The sequence below is a fragment of the Mangifera indica genome, chromosome 2 (genome assembly GCF_011075055.1).
Source record: "Mangifera indica cultivar Alphonso chromosome 2, CATAS_Mindica_2.1, whole genome shotgun sequence".
Lineage (NCBI taxonomy): Eukaryota > Viridiplantae > Streptophyta > Magnoliopsida > Sapindales > Anacardiaceae > Mangifera > Mangifera indica.
The window spans coordinates 15,778,826-15,800,848 of NC_058138.1; the positions used below are offsets into that span (position 1 = coordinate 15,778,826).

Here is a 22,023-nt window from a genome sequence, read left to right on the forward strand (position 1 = left end):
ATTTGTTTTTTTATTTAATTTGGTTTTAATCCACCTCCAATAATAATAATAATAATAACAATAACAATAAAAACAATTTACTTGTACATCATATTAAAATGCCAACTTATAATATTGAACAATATACTTATAAAAATAGAGGTCAGAGAGCAATTCTGTATGAATTTATTATTAATGATAGTGTATTATTATGTAATTAAATATTATTTTATTTTTAATTTAAAATAATTTATTTTCATAAAATAATAATTTATCATTAATATTTAAATTAATAGTTATTATAAATACACAAAATTTTACCGTAACATTGAAGATATCGTTACCCTGATGTAGTGATGCTGTAAATAATCCGATATAATAAATGTATGTGGTTAGATGGCCTTTTAAAGTTGAAATCCATATAGTTACTAAAATGCTTCAATCATTCTACATTTCACCCAAAAGTGACAGGATACCAGCCTACCAGCTGTACCATGTGCATATTAATAATCACAAAACTTTAAAAAAATGATGAATTTAAGTTAAATTAAATTTAAACGAGTTATAATTTGAATTCAGCTAAAATTTAAAATGGTTATCTTAATATCGAGTTTAATTTATTCAAATCATCAAAAATAATGAGGAATCACTGAAATAATATGAACAATACTCAGATAAAAAAAAAAATCATTAAAAAAAAAAAGAATTGTTAAAGAAGAAGGTTAATTATTGATAAACCGATTTTTCAATGCAACAAAGTTGGCACATCAAAAAGGTTTAAATCGAGCTAAGTTTGAGTTAAAATATTTTCAGTTCAAAATCAACTCACTCGATCTGATTATCAGATAATCAAATCCACCGTTACCTAAGGAAAATAAGGAGTCATTCTCTTCAATTTTTTGATAGCCATTAGTAAGACATTTGACTGGAAATCTGATTTCTTACAATGAAAATATGTTGAATCATTTTTATTAGTTAAAAAAAAAAAAAAAAAGGAAAATTATAATTCATCTTTATTAGAAATGGGAAACTTCTTCATTGCCCTTATACTTTGTATTTATCACCTTAAGGTCTATTAAATTTTAAAAAACTCATTACAAGCACTTCTTCTTCCTGTCAGCCGTAAGTTAAATTTGTCTTGGACAAGTGAAGTAGTTTTACTATCACTTGTAATATCCAATCCAATAAATTAATTTATTGTCAAGATATTATCTGTTTTGAGTAGATAATTTATCATGATTTTTTCTTTTAAGCTTTACAACCCAAAATATATCTTGACAGTATAAGAGTTTATTTGTTATTTAATCAGTCATCTCTTATCATTGTCTAATAATATGAAATATTCATACATATCTGATATTTCTCTAATACTTTGTCAACGTGGGATTTTTTTATAAATATTACAATTGCATTCCACTAATTATAGACTATGAGTGAATACAAATTTTATTTCTCTTGAAATTTATGGTAAAACAAAATTTTGACACAGTTGAGCTTAGAAAAAAGGAGTATGACAGAAATCCTAACAAATTAGTGTCAAATTCCATTTGAACACATATAAAATCTATAAAATTCTATATATTATAATGTGGAGATTGTTGCAATAAGCTTAAGACATGAATTAAAACATCATTACTCCAAATGCATGGCATCACATTCAAGTTTGAGTTATAGTACATGTATTAATCAGAACAAATACGTTAATGTGTTATTATATAATTAAGTGATTTAATTAAATATTTTATTTTAAATTTAAAATAACTCAGTTATATAATGACTATTACTCGATACTAAACTAGTCTCAATTGAGCAAACCTTTAAGACCGCCATAAATCATTAAAATGTTAATCCATGAGGTCTTCATATTTTTTGTGTACAACACCCAACTCAAATATTTAATAAAAAAAGATTTATAGGTAAATGGACTATAAACTAGTATTAAGCTTAAGTTGGATGATTTTAGCATTACTACCATTTCAAATTCCTATTTAACAAAAAAAAAAATTAACATAATAAATCTCTAACTTTTGAAGAGAGGATATAACATCTAAATGTATTAGTTTTAAATTCATATAATTTAAATCTAAGAACCTTAGATTAGTTAATCGATTAAAGGATGAACAAGTTTAAATTAGAAAGGTAAAGAATCTCAAGTTTACTTTGTTTTTCACTAACTGATAGGTTAAGCAAGTTTGAACTACTAATGTATAATATTCAAAGTTTGAACCACTAATTATATATTATATTCTAAGATTTGTAAGTCAACCAAGTCAACCAAATTTTTAACAGGAATATTGTAATCATATATAAATAAGTTGCAAAACAAAACTTTTATATTCGAACTAATCTTTAGTTAGGCCTTATTTAGGAACTCAAATAGAATTCAACCCACTCATCCACCCAGTTTATAATAAATAATTTTCAATTACTTCGTAAATAAGAACTTATTAATTTTTTTGGCAAACATCAACGGTATGAGAAAAATTTTATTAATTGAAAAGAAAAAGACACCTAGATAAAGGGGAATATAATGAGTTTATCTCCCAAGTAAGACTAAGTACAATAATAATTTAAAAAAAAAAAAAGATTATACATGAATTACAAAGAATAAATATAAAAACATGTACACATACCATTAATGTTGGTATGAATATATATACAATGGCATGAATGTAAAAGATGTATCAATATCTAAGTAAGTAGTTGATTATTTTTGTTCTTTGTCTAAAGAGCATTAGCAAAGTTGAATTATGAATAAACATATAAAAGATGAATATATAACAATGTTATGTATAATTATGCTAAGTTAGCTTTTGAGGGGCTGACCTCTACATAAGAGGAGAAAGGTGTACACCCATGTACTCAAGTATGCACGCCCATACAATATGTCATGACCAAGTTAGCTCGTGAGGGGTCAAGCCATAATTATGAGTATTGAGCTTAAGTAACTAAGACCTAGCCCTAAGGGATAGTACATACATATATGGTACGCAATATTACCGAACATGCCTAGGGAGGGAGACAACCTGTAAGGCATGAGAGGCATATTTGAGTGAAAGCTATCACGAGCTTAAGATAAGTTAGTGGCTAGAAATGTATACATGTTTGCCCATGATCAAATCTCTTCAGTTAGCACTTGAGACCTTCTCAAGACTAGATATGTTTCCTGTGGGTTGTTATAAGAAAACACATGAAATTTTTTTGTAACATTACCTACAGTAGAGTGTAATAGTCTGTAGTGTATGATACTACACTCATAGTAAGATACTCTTATTCGTAGTAGAGTACAACTATGATATAGTGGTCTAATGATATAGGGAAAAGAGAATGTGTAGTTAAGTTATATAATTAATATATCAAATTCATATCTCGACCTAGTCTAATCGACATATATTAAGTTAAAGTAAAATTAAGTGATTTCACTTAAAAGTAGAAGGTCATCTTAGATTAGGATCCATAAAGAATCTTAGATAATTGAATTGGATCATAGTGTTTTGAGAGAGTTCATGAAACCTTAGAACTTCTCGAATAAGAATTTAAGAATAGTAAAATCTATGTCATCTTAGTCGTGGAGCCCAAAATATACTCTGACTGACTAATTTAAAGTTAACAAAATCAAAGATTAAATGAGGATTAAGTAAAAGTTTATGTATAATCACCTACTTATTAGGTAATTATCAGACATTCTCCTATTTTTCTTATTAGGTAATTAACTTTGGATATCAAAAGTTATACATAATCAAAAGAATCATCTTAAACAAATTTTTTTCGTTAAGCAAAACATAAATAAATAAATTCAAAGTCTCAATCACAACAAAAATACTTTATCCAGTTATCCACCATGTTTCGGTCACCATGGTTGATGTCGATCCGGACCACGTGTAGTTAAGGATCAGAACACCTGCCACGTAATCAATCCTTATCCGCCCTTAACTCATTGTAATAATATATATGCAGCTGTACCAAAATTTATCCCCCAAATTATAAGGTCAAACTTTAGGAAAAAAAATAATTTTGATCAAATTTGAGTGATTATTATATTTTGATGTTGGTGACCAATAAAATTATATCAAACAGATTTGGTATTTAATGGATAACAACCTCTTAAAATAATATTAATCTATATTAACAGAAAATTAAATTTAAAACCACAATTAAAATTAAGTTAGTCTTTACGCTGAATCATTAAAGCTTAATAAAATGGTAATTAATTTTATTTCAATTAATAAATCAAGTAGACGTGGCAGAATCTGACAACCAAGTGGCGGCTTCTAAGGTCTCTGCTGTCTTGATTGCTTTTCTATAAGTGGTGGTAGCATACTTCGACCTTTCAGACAATAAAAAAACATAACTAAATCTTCAATTGTCACTTTTACTTAAACAAAATGGAAGCTTCCGAGTTCACTGAGTTAATCCCCTCTCTTCCCCAAGAACTCGGCCTCGACTGCCTCTCTCGCCTCCCGTACGCCTCCCACTATGTCGCCTCAGCAGTCTGCCGCCGCTGGCGTCAGTTGCTTCTCAGCAGAGAGTTTTACCACCACAGGAAGAAATTTGGGCACACCCATCAAGTAGCCTGCTTGGTCCAAGCTCTCAGTGCTCGGAAAATTTCTGATGATGGGCGGAAACGGCGTGAATCACTGAGTTACGGGCTTACCTTGTTTGACCCGGTGAGTCGAGTGTGGAGCCGGCTTGACCCGCTGCCCAATTACCCAAATGGATTGCCCTTGTTTTGTCAGTTAGTGGGCTGCGAAGGAAAGCTCGTGGTCATGGGTGGGTGGGATCCGGTGAGTTATGAACCGGTTTGTGATGTGTTTGTGTATGATTTCACATTGCAGATATGGAGGAAAGGCAAGAATATGCCCATAAAAATGTCCTTTTTCGCTGTTGGATCTCATTCGGGTCGCGTCTATGTGGCAGGCGGGCACGACGAGAACAAGAACGCTTTGCGAACCGGGTGGGTCTACGACTTGAGACTCGACATGTGGAACGAGCTGCCCCAATTAAGTCAAGAGCGTGATGAGTGCGAGGGAGTGGTGATAGGGGATGAGTATTGGGTGGTAAGCGGGTATGCAACCGAGAACCAAGGTGCATTTGACGGAAGTGCCGATGTATACAACATCGGGTCCGGTCAATGGAAGCGGGTCGAAGGAGTCTGGGAGCCTGGTCGGTGCCCAAGATCCAATGTCGGAGTAGGCAAAGATGGAAACCTGCTAAATTGGTCAGAGTTAGACCCGGCAGTTCGGGCTGGATCATGCGGGATCATGCTGGGTAATCGGGCACTGGTAACAGGGTCGGAATATCAAGGAGGTCCACATGGGTTGTACATGGTGGAAATGGGGCCAGGGCGAAGTGTTAAATTGGAGAAAATAAATGAGGGGGATGACTATTGTGGGTTTGTTCAATCTGGTTGTTGTGTAGAAATCTAAACACAGATGAATCAAGATTCCAATATGTAAAGCTATAATTTTGGGTTACAATTTGTGAAGCATAGCAATTAATATGTATCATATAGAAGTTTCAATTTTGCTTGAAATTTTGAACATTTAGAGTTGCAAGGTACTTGGGTTTGAGGTTTGTTCATAGAAATTTGTACTTGGGCTGCTCACTTTTGTTTCAATGTAACATGATTTGCATAATTGAAGCTTGAAAATTTTCTTTTGCTTCTGCTTTTTTGTTTACACTTGATCCTAACAAAACCTAGTATTTTCCAATAATAATAATTAAACATTATTATTATTATTATAAAAGCCAAGCATTTGAAATTAGAAAGGAACAAAATCACAAATAAAGCATATGAATCTTTACTCTTTGTAAAGAAACCAATAATAAGATAAGATGGAAGTGTAGGCAGGAGGAGATAAGGAACGAAGACATGTAGAAGAAAATGTGGAATATTGTTTTCCTTTTTCTTACTTTGGGTCCATTCTTATCCGAAGGCCTTTTCATGTCGCGGCCTTTCTGTGAAATATTAATTTATTGTCTTGGAGGGTAAAAGCACTCTAATTTGATTGCGATGTTATTGATGATAACCTGATTGAAAATATTTGGATTTATATTTGAGGGTATTTTTTGCTAAATTGAATAAAAATTTGATATTTTTAACTTTTTTTTTTTCCTTTCAGCACCTCTCTAATGTCGACTTTACTTGAAAAATAAAAACCTTTAATTTTAAATAAGGCCAAAAGATATCTATGTCCAACTAATTTGTACGTTAATTAATTCACATATATCAATCGATGCACATATTTGTGTGATACATAAATTTGTACATCACACAAACTTTAGCTGATCTCCTTAATCGACGATTTGTCTTTTTTCAATAGATTGAAAGACATGCTAATATGAGAGGTTAGCCAAAGAACGATCACTAGAGAAGAAAATGAAAAAAATAAAATTCTTAGAGGGAAAATTATCACTTTTCAAACTTTAGATAAAAAAATTGTTAGTTTTTAAATCTATGGGAAAAATATGATAAATTTTTAGTTTTTTTAATAATTTTAATCAAATGACATTTTTACCCTTAACTCTAATAGTAAATTTATATAGAATAGTGGGTATTAAGGTTTTTAAAAATTAATGAATATGAATTTGAGTTTTCACCATATCTTAAGTGGGAATAAGTCTTTTGGCGTTTAAATAAACAAGAAAGTTATGATATATATTTTTTAATATATAATTAGATACATAAATTATATGTTATCATATGACTGAATGATTTTAAATTCAATTCAATTGTATATTCAAAAGTATATATACATAACATTACTCTTAAATAAAATCTTATACACTCTCTCTTTAAGTGTATTTCTAATAGGAACTCATCTTTATTTCTCAATCTTTTCTTCATCATTAATTCAACTTTGTCAACTAAATCTGTGTTCGACATGCTCCACCTTCCTTTTATCTTCAATCAGAACTCTACTCAGTCAAGGGTTTTCGATTGATATGCTTTGGTTAAGATTTAATACAGTACTTGAATATTATGTTATTGGGTGAATCTGTGTTGAAATAGAAGTGAAATTTTGTTATTAAACTATAAATAAAGCTTGCATTTTTTGGCTGAAAACCAGGGATTTTGCCAAAAATAACAGGCTTCGTTTACAGTTTAATAGCAATGTTAGGAGGAGAAGAAGGTTGGACAAATCACAAAGTTTCATCCGGTTGTACTAAAAAAGTTAGGTCAAATTCTGCCTAAACAACATATTTAATTTATTTCTTTTGATTGGAAGAAACCCAGTGAAAAAAGGGCATTAAGGTTGGGTTTGGCCATGAATCTATAATATATCTATAACATGAATTCTAGTTTGAATAAAGGTTTAGCCAAATTCAGCCAATATGTGTTTTGTTTATTTGAACTCCATTTGACCAATTTTTTTAAATGCAGTTAGATAAATCCTTTGTTTAGACAAGATTAAACACAAATCCTTTGTTTAGACATGATTCGACCAACTTTTTAATTTGTTTCTTCATATAATTTTTTTTTTTGTTGAATATGGTGTGTTGTTGTTATTGTTGTTTTTTAATAAGGGAGAAAGACTATTTCCCACCTAACTTTTGATGCATTTTCAAAATGTTACCTATGGCAGATGAAAATCCACTTTTCCCACTCATGAGCTGTTAAAATGGATGATATCTGTTTGCATAAGGGTAAAATATCTATTTTACCCTTGTTAGATGAAATGACAAAAATACCCCTCAATTTAATCTCCCAAAATTGATGTGAGGGTTTTACCATTCACCCCCCTTAGGTTTTAGAAACTAACATTTTCACCTTCCTAAAGTTTTTAAACTTTAAAAACTAACATTTTCACCCCCAAACCTAGGGTTTTCATATTTTTCAAAATACAGCCGCCCCCATAACTTTCAAAACTAGCATTTCACCCCCATTCTTCAACTTCATCTCCAGACGTCTTCTCTGGCGTCGTCACCGGCCTCCTCCTTCTCCTGGTGCGACGGCGGTGGTGCGACGAAGAGATCTTCATCTCCTCGTCGCACGGTGTGACGAAGAGACAGAGATCTCCTCATCGCTCGTCGTCCAGATCTGGGAGATCGCTTGACGAAGGTCTCTCTTCTTCTCTCTTCGTTGCTCGTCGCGTCTGGACGACGCGACGACGAAGGACAACGAAGCGTCTTCCTTCGTCTGTTCTTCCAGATCTGGACGATGCTTCGTCATCCAGATCTGGGTGACGAAGGGTCGTCCTTTGTAGTCGGAGATGAGAGATCGGTCAATTGCATCGGTCGTCGGTGGTGGCCGGAGAAGGAAGCAAACGCCAGGGGTGAAATCTAAACTTTTCAAACTTTGAGGATGGGTTAGTTATTAGTTTTTAAAACCTGGAGGGGGAAAACGGTAAAATTTTAAAGTTTTAAGGTTTTAAAAGCAAATGACGATTTTGCCCCTATTCCTAACTAAAAAATTAGACGGCAGTTTGCTCATGGGTGGAAAAAGTGGATTTTCATCTGTCGTGGGTGGCATTTTGAAAATGCATCAAAAGTTAGGTGGGAAATAGTCCTTCTCCCGAGAAAGAAATCCAATTTATGAAATCAACTTTCTTGATTTTGATTGATATGAGCTTTGAGTTATTAATGTGGTGTTTGAGTGAAGGATTAATTCAATTCTACACTAGGTGTAGAGTTTTATTTTGCACCAAGTATACCCCTTAATTCTAGTTTTTAACCCAAATGAGGGTGTGACTAGTAATATATTTTTAAAATTTTTTTCCAAACTTCTTTATAATTAAGAATGGACTAGGGCATCTTCAATTCTCTCCTATTTGAGGGTGGGCCTCAACAATTTTGATCAAACTTTTCTTAGTTTATAAGTGGGTTTGGGTTTACCCTTAAGAGGCTCAGGTCCACCCTTGGTTTTGATTAAAAGTAGGTAAATCTATTCAGAAATATATGTTTTTGATAAGTTCAAGGTATTAAACCTATTCAATTCTTATTTAAATTATAACATAATAGTCTTATAAAGGAGGTGAAAATGGAAGAATTGAATAATGAGTTGTGATTTAGAGTAGGTAGGAGAATGCTTAGATTTCCTGCACAAGTTTGCATAGGTTATAGGGTTGGGAATTGAACAACCACCTAAATTTAAAAACAATGCACATAGTAACAAGAGGAGAGATAATGTTTTCCTCCCAAGCCTAAACCTCTCAAAATCAACCAATTGTAGGCCTTATTGAGGTGACAAAAAAAAAAGAAGTTCAAGAAGGGCACATTACTCGAGGATGTAATGAAGTTGGTCTTAATTGTCATTTTAGACACTTTTGTTTTAATTAGAAAAAAAATGATACTATAAAAAATGTTTTAATCAAGAGTAGGTCAAATCTATTCAGAAATACGTGTTTTTAGTAAATTCAAGATATTAGATCTATTCAATTCTCTTCTAAATTATATCATAATATTGTTATAAAGGAGGTGAAAATTAATGAATTGAATAATGAGTTGTGATTTAGAGTAGGTGGGAGAATGCTTAGATTTCCTACACAAGTTTGCATGGGTTATAGGGTTGGGGATAGGACAACCACCTAAATATAAAAACAATGCACATAGTAACAAGATAAGAGATAGTGTTTTCCTCCCAAGCCTAAACCTCTCAAAATAAACCAATTGTAGGCTTTATTGAAGTAAAAAAATGTCCAAAAAGGGCACAATGCTTGAGGATGTAACGACGTTGGTCTTAATTGTTACACTTTTGTTTTAATTAGAAAGAAAGATGACAAATGTTAGATTCAAGTATATGTGGTGGGTTGATAGCTTGAATTCACTTTAACTCATACAACAGGGAAGAGCTGCATGGAAACAATATTTGTTTCCCTTATGAAGGGATGCAGGGGAAGTTATCATACTTTGCTTGAAAATTTTGTTAAGACGGTTTAGTATGACTTGACTTTGCTTCTTTACACATTTCAGATACCTATTTCCTATTTCCATGGTATTTTGATAATGTATATGTGTATCTTCTTTGTAAACATAATTACTTTGTTTGTTTTCATATTTATCTTGCATAGGTATAGGTATACAAGTGCTTGCCAAATGTCATACAAGATGTTGAAGTGGTTAACATAATTAAGGCAATTTCCCATCATCAACTGATATATACAATTTAGAGCGTTGCATAAGATAGATTATAGCAACAACAATTAAAATCTGGAAAATGCTCAGGAGAGCCAACCTTATTCTTACTACTAGTAATTTTTTTCTTTTTCGATGAATCTTTAGGCTGAATCCATGAGTTTGGGCAAAAAAAACACTGGACTACATTGACCACAGCTTTTTAGCTAATACTCATGGATTCATCCAAAAAAAGGCAACAACTAACCCTATGCATTTTTCAAACATAAAACCAGAGATTTCAACCAATCTATAGTTCTATACAACACAGTCAACAATAATCATTATAACAAAACCTCATCTTCAACACATCAAGAAATAAAAAATTGAAGAATGTTACCTTAAATCGAAAAATACATTAACGTGAAGATTTGGTTAAAGATAGTGAAAATGAGTGAAGAGGGAAAGGTGCAAAGATTGAGTGAAAAATAAATATAGAGATACGAGAAAATGAAAAGACTTTTATATTATTAGGTGAAGGGTATTTTTAATAACAAGGCTTCTTGAAAGTAAAGAGAAGAAAAATTATGAACATAATTTCTCAATTTGCAGGTTAAAATGTTAACATAATATAATTTCTCCAATCTTATATCCAAACATTTATCATAATTCATAATACTTCCAAATTCTGATCCCTCTCCCCAGCACAGAATCGACTGAAAATTGTAATAGTGCAAGAAATCTGGTCACCTTATGCTAATTAATGGCGTCTTTGATTGTGATTAACGGATTGGATGTTTGAAATCAAACTCTTCAAACCTTTTTTAAATGGAAGAAAAGTTGGCTAATATATGAGGTAATTTCGGGAAAAATGGGTATACAAACAAATTAAGGAGAAACATTGTTCAACAATCAAAACACGTGTGTTATTATAATTCTTGTCAGAGTATATGTAATTTTTGCATGTTTAATTGGAGAAAAGTCAAAAGTTGGATTTTGATATGTAATTGGTGGTATTCACCCTCCACTTCAATTGGTATTTTTCGCGAAAAGCAAATATGAGATAATAAATTTAGTCTTTTACTAAGATTTAGAATAATTGTTTCGAATTCAAGTTGATTTTATTTCGCCTCTTACTTGGAGAGAGATGATCAGAGAATTCTCAATCACGGTCCTTGCGGATTGGATCATCTATATAATATACAAAAAAAAACTCTCGATATTTGATATCTTTTTCTTTAAATGAGATTTTAATTTCAACGATAGTTTCATTAGATATCTTATAATTAGAATTTCTCTCTCTTTTTAAGCCAGTTTTTTTATTATCACGAATATCAGATAGATTCAAGTATGATATACTTTTTATTTATTGAGAGAACCTAAATACCCTCTTTGGGATCTATAATTAAGAAAATCTAAGTATAGAAGGGTGGTATTATTACGTTGTTACCCTCCAATTAATTTGTATCATTTATTTATTTAGTTTATGTATATTAAATGAAATATAGTTTGTTTGATATGTATACATTACATGGCGTGAGGCTAAACAAATAAATTGAAATAGAAGAAATTAAACACACTTTATTATATAAATATTACAATATGATCATCAGAGATTTAAATCTGATCAAACATTATTTCTTCAATTTCTTACAGCAGGCAGTGGAATGAACTGAAGATACATTAAGATTCTTAAAAATCAGTTGCTTAACGTAGCAAAATCAACAGTTTTCTTCCCATCATGTGCCTTTCTGAAGAAATGCTTCACATAATCCGAGTACAAAACTTGCTTATAGATTGCTTTCTCCCCATTTGCAAGCACTTCAGGCAGAGGACAAATTATGTCAATTGGTCTAGGATTCACAAAAATTGGAACCGAAATCCTATTACTGCTTTTATTCGGAACAACGCAATGTTCAACACTTTTGTATCGCCCATTGCTCAGTATTTGCAATGCATCTCCTATATTTATCACAAGGGAACCTTCAATTGGGGGGACATGAACCCAGTTCTCGCCATCAATCGCTCGCACGTATAGCCCTCCAATATGATCTTGAAGGAGGATTGTGAGAGTTGAAACGTCTGAATGACAACCTATTCCGATTGTTAGCTCAGGATTTGGACAAACTGGATAATAGTTTAGGTTGGTTCTGATAGAACCTCGTAAAAGACGTTGTTTCGCTTCATCAATGTTACTCACTTTTAGTCCTTTCATCAACACTTGTAAAAGCCGTTCAATAAGAATTTCGGATTTCTTCATATACTCCAACACTTCATCCCTAAAACCAAATATAAATTTAGTTAGTATAATATTAGCATACTAATAAAACTATGCGTAACCACTTACTTGCAGATAGGGGGCCACAAAGCAGAAGCCTCATCTTCGGAAACATAGAATAAACTGAGGTAATCCTTCCATTCAAGAGCCTTTTCAGCTTGAGGACTGAAGCTTGTGCCAAACCTCACACTGTTAGAGGGCGAAAGCTCCTTGGAATACTTCTTCTTCTCGTCAGCCGGCAACCCAAAGAATCTATGAGTCGCCTCCTTTACTCCCTCCAAAACTTCAGCAGGAACACAATGGTTAACAACCTGAAAGAATCCCCAGTTCTCAGCTGCATCACAAATTGATTTGGCAACTTGGCTATCATCCCATTTTGACATATCCATTAAAGGAATGGATTCATGAGCCAAGATTTTGGAGTCATCGATTATCCCTTCTGAGGATTGAACATACTGCTTAGGGAGGACTTTGAGTCCCATTTCGGAGAGACCCTTTACTCCATGACCTTTGTTTATCACAAAATCAATCACATCCGAAGGGTCAGAGAAGGAAATTTTTGGTGCCATTGCAAATGAAAAGAAATGAGAGAGTATAAAACAAATATTGCTTTTGAGTTGGTGCAATTACAAAGGCAAAATCAGTGGCTATTTATATTGCATTGTCTGGCAATTAGTTCTAGGACAATGTGCATGCCATCTTAGGTCTCTTTTGTTTCCGTGCATTGAATTGCTGCAGTTATATTCATACGGTCAAAAGAATTATTTCCGCCAAATAGGGGTGATAATTTCGTCCCTAAAATAAGATTCTAGTCTGTCCCAACTCTAATAAAGAGTAGATTTTTTAATAGAAATTAAAATTAAAAAAATAAAAATAAAAATATCTTCGGGATTGAAGATAAACCTTAAACAGGGATATATATATCTCTAGTCTATACTGTTCTTACCCTTTTATATTAGTATTTTTACTAGAAAATATATCTTTAATATTTTTAACTTATTACAAAATTACCATTATTATATAAACTTAAAATTTTAACTTCAAAAGAGTGTTTAATTTGGATAATATTTTATTATCAAAACAGAGAGATAATCTTAAAAATAAGTTATTTAAACGATTATTGGGTATAAATGATTACTATATTTGATAAAATTTGATAGATATAAATAATTATTATGTTTGATTAAAATAATAAAATAATACTAATAAATTATTTAAAATAAATACTCTTGAATATAATTATTTTTTATTATATTAATTAAAAATAAATTTATTTTTGTCTCAAAAAATTAATAAATAATAATATAATCAAGATTAATTTGATAATTTTTTAATATTTAAAGTGAAGATAATAATCAGATTACCACCTATATTATCTACTATGTCAGTATTGATAATAAAATATTACCGTAATCTTTTATTACTAATAAATCAAACAAGATAATGTATATAATAAAAAATATATTACTAAAATAATCTTTAAATTATAAGTATCAAAGGAGCCCTAAATTTCACCATCTTTTTTTTTACTGTAGACACAGGCCACCTCTTCGTCTTTTTCTTTCCACTGCTGATACACACCAGCTCTTCAACTCTCCGGGCTTCAGTTCTTTTTTGAACTAATTGTAGGTAACTCCCTCCTAATTTTATATGTTTGTTTGCCATTTTTCCTCACCAATTATATTTTAATAATAATTCCCTTAATTAAGACAGTGCGGTTGCAATCGGATCAATGTTCATGAATCCCGACCCTAGTAAGTTCATGCACCGGGTTTTTCTTAAGCAACCACGCTGTTTCTACCAAATGATTGGCTTTGGGCGGCTGCTTGAGGGCTCGGATCTTGGACTTGTTTTATTACATGTGCCTTAGCTGTTACGTTAGTATCGGATTGGTAGAAGAAGGATGAAATTTTAGAAGAGGGGTGAAATTTCAGCACCGATTTTTGAAAGCATTCCATCACGCTCGAAGATAAATCATTGACAATATGTAATAGAGGAAAATAATAATAATAATAGTTTAAAAGAGATAACATAGGTGATAAAGAAATAAATATTTTAAGTATAAGAGTAAATTTAATAAATAAAACTTGTGATTAACGATTTGTGGGAGTATGAAATTATTAGGATTAATACTCTTTGTCACCTTTCTTGTAAAGGTGGTGTGGATCACATGGTAACAATATTCAACCAAATAGAATTCTAATAATTTGGTCAAATTTTGCTAAAACCTTATTATTTGTCCGACTTCACTTTTCGGCCAACCTTTGTCTTATTCCCCATATATTTTTTCTGTTGATTCCTTAGATTTCAATTGAATCTATAGGTTTAAGCCAAAAGATGCAAACTTACATAAAACATAGTTTTTTTGTTGAAACGTATGGACTTGTCAAGAACACGTAACAACTATAAAACCCTAGACATTTTTTAAACATAAATCCAGGGGTTCAACCAACATATACAACTCAATTAACAGTAATCAATATAACAAAAATTCATCTTCAACACAATAAAAAATTTGTAATGAAAAATGTTATCTTAAATTGAAAAACATGTCAATGTGGAGATTTGGCTAGGATGGAGAGAATGAAGGAAGATTGGTAAATGTGAAATGGGAGGTCTAAAAAATGAATAAATATAAAGGTAAAGATAAAAATCATTTATGTTATTAGTTTGAAAGGTATTTTTAGTAACAAGACTACTTGAAAGCAGAGAATATGAATTAAACACACTTTATTATATAAATATTACAATATGATCATCAGAGATTTAAATCTGATCAAACATTATTTCTTCAATTTCTTACAGCAGGCAGTGGAATGAACTGAAGATACATTTAGATTCTTAAAAATCAGTTGCTTAACGTAGCAAAATCAACAGTTTTCTTCCCATCATGTGCCTTTCTGAAGAAATGCTTCACATAATCCGAGTACAAAACTTGCTTATAGATTGCTTTCTCCCCATTTGCAAGCACTTCAGGCAGAGGACAAATTATGTCAGTTGGTCTAGGATTCACGAAAATTGGAACCGAAATCCTGTTACTGCTTTTATTAGCAACAACGCAATGCTCAACACTTCTGTATCGCCCATTGCTCAGTATTTGCAATGCATCCCCCACATTAATCACAAGGGAACCTTCAATTGGGGGAACATGAATCCAGTTCTCGCCATCGGCCGCTCGCACATACAGCCCTCCAATATGATCTTGAAGGAGGATTGTGAGAGTTGAAACATCTGAATGACGACCTACTCCAATTGTCAACTCAGGATTCGGACAAATAGGATAATAGTTTAGGTTAGTTCTAATAGAACCTCGCAAAAGATATCGTTTCACTTCGTCAATGTTGCTGACTTTTAGTTCTTTTATCAGTACTTTTAAAAGCCGTTCGATAAGAATATCAGATTTCTTCATGTATTCCAACACCTCATCCCTACAACCGAATAAAAATTTAGTTAGTCATAATATTAGTATATCAATAAAACTATACATATCCGCTTACTTGCAGGCAGGAGGCCACAAAGCAGAAGCCTCCTCTTCAGAAACATAGAATAAACTGAGGTAATCCTTCCATTCTAGCGCCTTTTCAGCTTGAGGACCGAAGCTTGTGCCAAACCTCACACTGTTAGAAGGCGAAAGCTCCTTGGAATACTTCTTCTTCTCCTCAGCCGGCAACCCAAAGAACCGATGAGTCGCCTCCTTCACTCCATCCAGAACTTCAACAGGAACACAATGGTTAACAACCTGAAAGAATCCCCACTTCTCAGCTGCATCACAAATTGATTTCGCAATTTTGGTTTCATCCCATTTTGACATATCAATTATAGGAATGGATTCATAAGCCAGGATTTTGGAGTCATCGATTGTCTCTTCTGAGGATTGAACATATTGCTCTGGAAGGATTTTGAGTCCCATTTCGGAGAGACCCTTTACTCCATGGCCTTTGTTTATCACAAAATCACTCACATCCGAGGGGTCAGAGAAGGAAGTTGTTGGTGCCATTGCAATTGAAAAGAAATAAAAGAGTGTAAAACAAATGTTGTATTTGTGCCAGTGCGATTACAAAGGCAAAATCAGTGGCTATTTATATCGCATTGTCTGGCAATTAGTTTAAGGGCAATGTGCATGCCATTTTAAGAGCAATGGCATGCTCTTTACCTTGAATCACCAATTCCTCAGCAAATTTTATTACTATATATAGAAGCATGATTCATGAACCATTCTTGATGACAATTATTGATTCATGAAAATTATAATTTATAATTTCCATGAAGGGCAAAGCAAAACTATAATAAAAAGGATGAATGTAATTGAACTAAATCACAATTCCATAATGAAATGAAGAGATCAAAAGTGTCCCAAAAAATGTAGACCTACTATCCATTTATAAGATTACACATTACAATCAGACCCAAAATACACCCTGTGAAGAAGAATAAAAGACCCCCTTGGGAGAACCAAAATTGGTTAAAAGAAACGGGAAATGCATCAACTATTGAACCACCCATGAGAGTCTCTCAGCTTGTGCGTTGCCTATGAATTCATTACATTGTCAATTTTTTATGAGCTTTAGCACTTCCATGCTTCATTCTTAGCAATCTTGACAGCTGCTTTACCTGCTCCAGGGGGGTAGAGAACCAAATCGACACAAAATCAAAGCAAGATTAGAGCAAGAAAGGTGGTCAATACCAGAACCTGAATTGTGGAAACTAGTAGAGCTGTAGTCCCTCCTCCTATGGGACTTGCTGGTCCAAATGCCACAGGAGGTGAAAGCCCCCCAGTTGTGCTTGAATTTGAACTGTTTCAAAATAAATTTGCAGGGTAAGGCTAAAACATATAGAAGTTACGATTTCTATTTCAGAACAGTTTTTATGTAAATGAAGTCAGATTCTCACCTTCCTGCATATATACAGGAACCATAACCTGCAAGGAGGTAACCACCAACCAAGAAATTAGCACACATTGAGCAACTAAAGAGGATCAGAAATCCTTAGATATTAGTGTATGTATGAAAGTGAAAGTAGATACACATATAGTGTCACAGATTTGAGGTGAAAAAAGCCAGGTCAATGTCATAGCAAGAGAGTTCATTTTGAAACAAAGAGTGTTAAAAGAAGGAACAGGGCTGGGACAGTGGTGTCACCTAAATAACAAAGAAGAATAAGGTCTCCTCAAAATGATTCGGTAAAACACATAGCAGTTTGAAATATTGAAAAGAAATGGCAAAGGAATCCAAATTCTCAACCGCTAAACATTTATTGTGTAGTAAAAGCACTATCATACAATTGCAATTGTGCAATTCATTTGAATTTGATTTTAGTGTTGACAGTAACACAAATTGAACTACAAAGTGTCCAATCTTCCATATAAACAGAGCATTTTTCTCCAATAAATTAGCTTTCAGAGAATCCTCTTTTCTTACCATTTTTGGATCTTATGCATTCTTAGTCAAATCACAAAATTTGAATCCAAACACCACCTATAACCTAAGAATATTGAAAAAGGGATAGTGGAAACTTACTGGGATCAATAGAAGTTGTTGTAGCTGTGCCATCAAAGTTGCATGTTCCGCCAACACTATGCATTTTCTGATAATAATCATTATAGGCATATGAAGCATGACTCTTAACATTGTTGGGAAGATAACATGGCCGTCCCTCTTGGATGGCAGAGCAGTTAGCCTGGCCTTGCCCACAAGCCCAGTTCAGCCCTGCCTGCAACTTATCAGAATCTGCATCCTCTCTTGCTACACAAAAAACACCAGAAGAATTGCCAGAAATTTGACTGGAAGTACTCAAACTCAGAGGATAAACAGAAGTCCCATTGGTGAAAAAGACACCCCAGTTTTTCTCCGAAACAGGCCCAGGCCTCTTGTCTTCATTGAACAACTCGTAAATGTATGTGTTAACGGGCATAGAAGCCTGACTGGGAGGACCCGACTCATTCAATACTCTTTTGATCAGATTATTATTGTAGGACTCAGCATTTTCAAGAGTTGCATCAGTTTCATCAGCTCCACCAAGCCAAGGCCAGCCAGATTCTGTGACAACAACAGGGATCCCTGAAAGATTGTATGCATCTATAGAATAGTAGGTAGCATCTACCATAGCATCAAACATACTGCTATAGTGGAAAAGCGTGTTTGGGTCAACAATTTGCTTGACTGCAGGAAGTGGTCGGAAAAGGGCATAATCAATTGGAAAAATACCATTTCCCTTAGTGTAACCATAATAAGGATAAGCATTTAACATGAAATAGGAGTTAGTATTCTTCAAAAACTGAAGGATCTGGTAGATTGTAGAGTTCCATGAAGAATTAAAGGTAGCAGTGGAAGGAGGGAACGGTTTAGGAATAACATCCATGTTATGGGGTGTTGAAACTTTGACTTGTGAATTTAGATCAGAAGCAACTAAGGCTTTATGAAGGTTATTCATGGCAGACACCAAAACCGGTGCCACATTAGGGACTGTAGTAAGAATCTCACTGCCAACGGCAATAGCTGTAATATTAGTTGAAGGTATGTAAGATGCAACATTTTTATTAATCCAGGCCGCTCCTGTTGCTGGAGTTTCTCCAATCCCCAGAACTTCCTCATTTGTGACACCAACTATTACTTCAATCCCACTGTTTGCAAGCGCTTTCAGCATGTGACTATCAGCATCATATAGGCGCACATGAGTGATTTGATTGGCTTTAAGTATGGCAACAACATCGGAAGCTGATGGCATGTTAGAAACATCAGTTCCAATGTTTACCCCAACATATGCACCTAAACATTCAGAGGAACAACTGGTCAGAAAGATAATCCTGCATTGGTGAAATTTCCTACCAGGTTTAAAAGGCTCCTTTCATGATGGATGAGGTATTCCAATACGAAAACCCTCATGGTTGGTAATGTTTATATTTTGTTCTTAAGCATTTTACAATTTCCATTCCCTTGTCTTCTTGGGAGTCTTTTTGCCTTCACATCTTTTCTTGACTACCTTATAGAACAAAACCTCCAATACTTCATCGTCATTATGCCCGTAATCAATATGTCAAGTCTCACATGTATTAGAATTTTCTTTTCTTTTTCATTGAATAGGGTACTATAGGACTCCAAGGCATAAACTCACAGACCAGAGAAACTATTTCTGTACAAGGCATTCACAAATTGTGAAGTCCTTTAAGACTATCACCTTTGTAACTGTAAATACTTTTAAACCTAATAAGAAAGAACTCCTCTGAGTTACGTACTTTTAAATTTTTAAAGTAAATGAAGTTTATAATCCAATTCATATATTTATAATATGAAAATTAGACATAATTAACACAGGAATATCGAAGTCCAGAACAAGTTTAATAAATTACCTAACGCATGGGCAAACATGCCAATTGCAAGAAAAAGCACACTTCCAAGCCATTTTCCAGGCATCATTTGTCCCAGAAAACTTCAACCCAGACCTTCAATCCTCTGCCGTTTACACCCAGGCAGAGCTTAAACTACCAAATCTTCCACAAACACTTGCAAAATGGAATGTAATACCAAATTACTGAAGAAAAAGTTCTGCAACTGTAGAAGAGAAAACATAGTAGTGAGTAGAAAAGCCAGACTCAGTATTGATATACTATAAATCAATGTAGATATAATCAATATTGTTTTACCTTAGGAATTTCTGCAGAAAAAGCCAATATATACATAGTGACAACATGTTTCAAACAAGAAAAAAGAACTAACACACATTTGCATGATGCATAAAGCCAGCAATGAAAGCAAAGTATTAGAACTTCCAAATAGAAAATCATGCTTTTGCTCAAAGATAATGAAGGCATCTTATTTTGGCATGCTCAATACTACCAAATAAAGTGACCAACAATAAAGGATAGATTAGCCGAATCGTCACTATTGAAAATTGAAGTAACAATGTACTCACTCATAGCTAACAAGTATTTTTGTAATTATACTAACCAACTAGTTGCCTCCAAAATCAATAGCTAATAAGTCCAATGACATTACTACTATGAAGAACTACCAAAATCACTTTTAAAACAGAAACCATCTAACTGTAGTTTCTGTCTTCCTCCCAGATAAACCAAGGAGAAGAGCATGTGCAGGGGCAAAAGGAAAGATGAGAAGCATGAAGAAGTCCATCAATCACCAAACTATTAATACGAAAACATGCCTCTACAGAAGTCCTAACTTACTTCTACAAACAAGTAGACCTTCAATCACCTAATACTTTAATTTGGCGGCAATTTCCATAATAAAGTGTACGAGATTAAGAAAATGAAACTTAAGCTCAATCCACAAGTTTAAATCAGTCAAAATCTTATGTGTTAATCAAATCTCAATTGAGGCACTTTAGATATGGCCTACCCCATCGTACTGGAAGTGGTTCCTCATCATCCAATTTTCCCATACCGGTTAACAGTTTAATGGCTTGTATAAAACATGAATTTTAGTTAAATAAATAGACACAGTTGCAAGCCAATAATACTACAGCTACAGGGAAGCTAAGCAAGACAAGACCTATTTTTAAACATCCCATAATCACAATGCAGCATAACTGAACTGCAAAAAATTAGCAAAAGCAGCTCAATACTCAGCAAGATTCTACAAGGATCTTTACCAATCAGAATCTCTAAGCAAATCTAAGAACTAACAAAGACATAAAACTGCAACTATGTCAGGCTCAGACTCAAGGAAAACCTAAAGCATCTGACCTGAAACAGGAACAACTCCTAAGTAAAACAACCCCAGAAGTCGAAACAACACAAAGCAAGAAACCAGATGTCAAAACCCTACAAAACATCAAAAGCAAAGAACCCTGATCAACAAATGACGAACAAAACTCAAAAAGTACCTGATCCAAGCTGCCCAGCTGAAAGTCTCCTGAAAAGAATCAATAGAACTTCAAGAAAAGAAACCAGTAAGAGAAGTGAGTTTAGACAAAACTCACTAATCCGAGCCACTTAGGAATATTTTGGTTTCTAAAACAGCAAAGGCATCACCCGCTCCTAGTTCTTTAGTCACTGTACTTAAAAAGCTGTAACGGCAGCTATGTACATTTGATGGCATTTCTCTAGGATATCTGACCTTTAATTTGCATCTAATACCCAACAGACAAAATTGTTGATTCTCAGCAGTTTTGTCTTTTTGGGGACATCAGGATCATGGCCGTCCATAAGATAGATGGGTCAATTATTTTGTGTTATTTGATTGGTTAAGTGGAAATGAATGAGACATGCATATAAAGATAAATAAGAGGAGATTTATGGTGATTTTGTTTATGATTTTCCCTCCGAAAGTCATATCAATTAAGTTATTTCAAGCTTGGAAGTAGTCGAAAGGACAAAGAGAACGGTTTAGCTGCTAAAAACCTAAGTTGTGTGTCAAGGAGATTAAAAGGTTAAAAAGATAGGTTTTTGTCCTCAATTAATGGACTTTATGGGTTAATGAAAATATGGTTTTCTTTAAGTTTCAAATTGGTTTTTGTTTTTTTATTTTTAACGATTGAGGAATTGGATAAATTGTGTATGTTTTTTTTCACATTTAATTAGGTATATTTTTGCTATGGGGATTGATTGAACATATTACATACCACTCTGATACCAGCAATAGCAAATGCGATGCTTCAGAGGGTCCATTAGTGGACCAAATGTTACATTAGCACCAGGCAAGGACAGTCAATTTTCAAAAAATTCCAAAACTAAAACAAAGCCCGGTGTAGAGATGAAA

General features: G+C 33.3%; 4 protein-coding genes across 4 annotated transcripts; 1 reads left to right on the forward strand and 3 right to left on the reverse strand.

Annotated features, from left to right (window-relative positions):
* Positions 1 to 4,294: 4,294 nt before the first annotated feature.
* On the forward strand, positions 4,295 to 5,643 carry LOC123203415 (F-box/kelch-repeat protein At1g15670-like). The gene has a single exon (XM_044619780.1). The coding sequence runs from the start codon at positions 4,365 to 4,367 to the stop codon at positions 5,403 to 5,405; it is 1,041 nt and encodes a 346-aa protein (XP_044475715.1). The 5' UTR covers positions 4,295 to 4,364; the 3' UTR covers positions 5,406 to 5,643.
* A 6,088-nt stretch (positions 5,644 to 11,731) lies between these two features.
* On the reverse strand, positions 11,732 to 12,879 carry LOC123208605 (feruloyl CoA ortho-hydroxylase F6H1-3-like). The gene is made up of 2 exons (XM_044626136.1): positions 12,380 to 12,879; positions 11,732 to 12,311 (listed from the first exon to the last, which is right to left on the reverse strand). The coding sequence occupies exons 1-2, from the start codon at positions 12,877 to 12,879 to the stop codon at positions 11,732 to 11,734; spliced, it is 1,080 nt and encodes a 359-aa protein (XP_044482071.1).
* A 2,279-nt stretch (positions 12,880 to 15,158) lies between these two features.
* Positions 15,159 to 16,307, reverse strand: LOC123208607 (feruloyl CoA ortho-hydroxylase F6H1-3-like). Its single transcript, XM_044626137.1, has 2 exons — positions 15,808 to 16,307; positions 15,159 to 15,738 (listed from the first exon to the last, which is right to left on the reverse strand). Exons 1-2 carry the CDS (start codon positions 16,305 to 16,307, stop codon positions 15,159 to 15,161), a joined length of 1,080 nt encoding a protein of 359 aa, XP_044482072.1.
* A 308-nt stretch (positions 16,308 to 16,615) lies between these two features.
* Positions 16,616 to 21,473, reverse strand: LOC123208831 (glucan endo-1,3-beta-glucosidase 4-like). Its single transcript, XM_044626410.1, has 5 exons — positions 21,149 to 21,473; positions 19,656 to 19,857; positions 17,827 to 19,074; positions 17,201 to 17,228; positions 16,616 to 17,103 (listed from the first exon to the last, which is right to left on the reverse strand). Exons 2-5 carry the CDS (start codon positions 19,720 to 19,722, stop codon positions 16,959 to 16,961), a joined length of 1,488 nt encoding a protein of 495 aa, XP_044482345.1. The 5' UTR covers positions 19,723 to 19,857; positions 21,149 to 21,473; the 3' UTR covers positions 16,616 to 16,958.
* Between the last annotated feature and the right edge of the window lie 550 nt (positions 21,474 to 22,023).

Coding starts and splice junctions, on each gene's coding strand:
- LOC123203415 (XM_044619780.1), top strand. CDS start 4,365: ATGGAAGCTTCCGAGTTCACTGAGTTAATCCCCTCTCTTCCCCAAGAA.
- LOC123208605 (XM_044626136.1), bottom strand. CDS start 12,879: ATGGCACCAAAAATTTCCTTCTCTGACCCTTCGGATGTGATTGATTTT. Junction 12,312..12,379: donor TTGTGGCCCCCTATCTGCAA/GTAAGTGGTTAC, acceptor ATTTGGTTTTAG/GGATGAAGTGTTGGAGTATA.
- LOC123208607 (XM_044626137.1), bottom strand. CDS start 16,307: ATGGCACCAACAACTTCCTTCTCTGACCCCTCGGATGTGAGTGATTTT. Junction 15,739..15,807: donor TTGTGGCCTCCTGCCTGCAA/GTAAGCGGATAT, acceptor ATTCGGTTGTAG/GGATGAGGTGTTGGAATACA.
- LOC123208831 (XM_044626410.1), bottom strand. CDS start 19,722: ATGATGCCTGGAAAATGGCTTGGAAGTGTGCTTTTTCTTGCAATTGGC. Junction 19,075..19,655: donor CATGTTTGCCCATGCGTTAG/GTAATTTATTAA, acceptor CTGAATGTTTAG/GTGCATATGTTGGGGTAAAC. Junction 17,229..17,826: donor AACAACTTCTATTGATCCCA/GTAAGTTTCCAC, acceptor ACCTCCTTGCAG/GTTATGGTTCCTGTATATAT.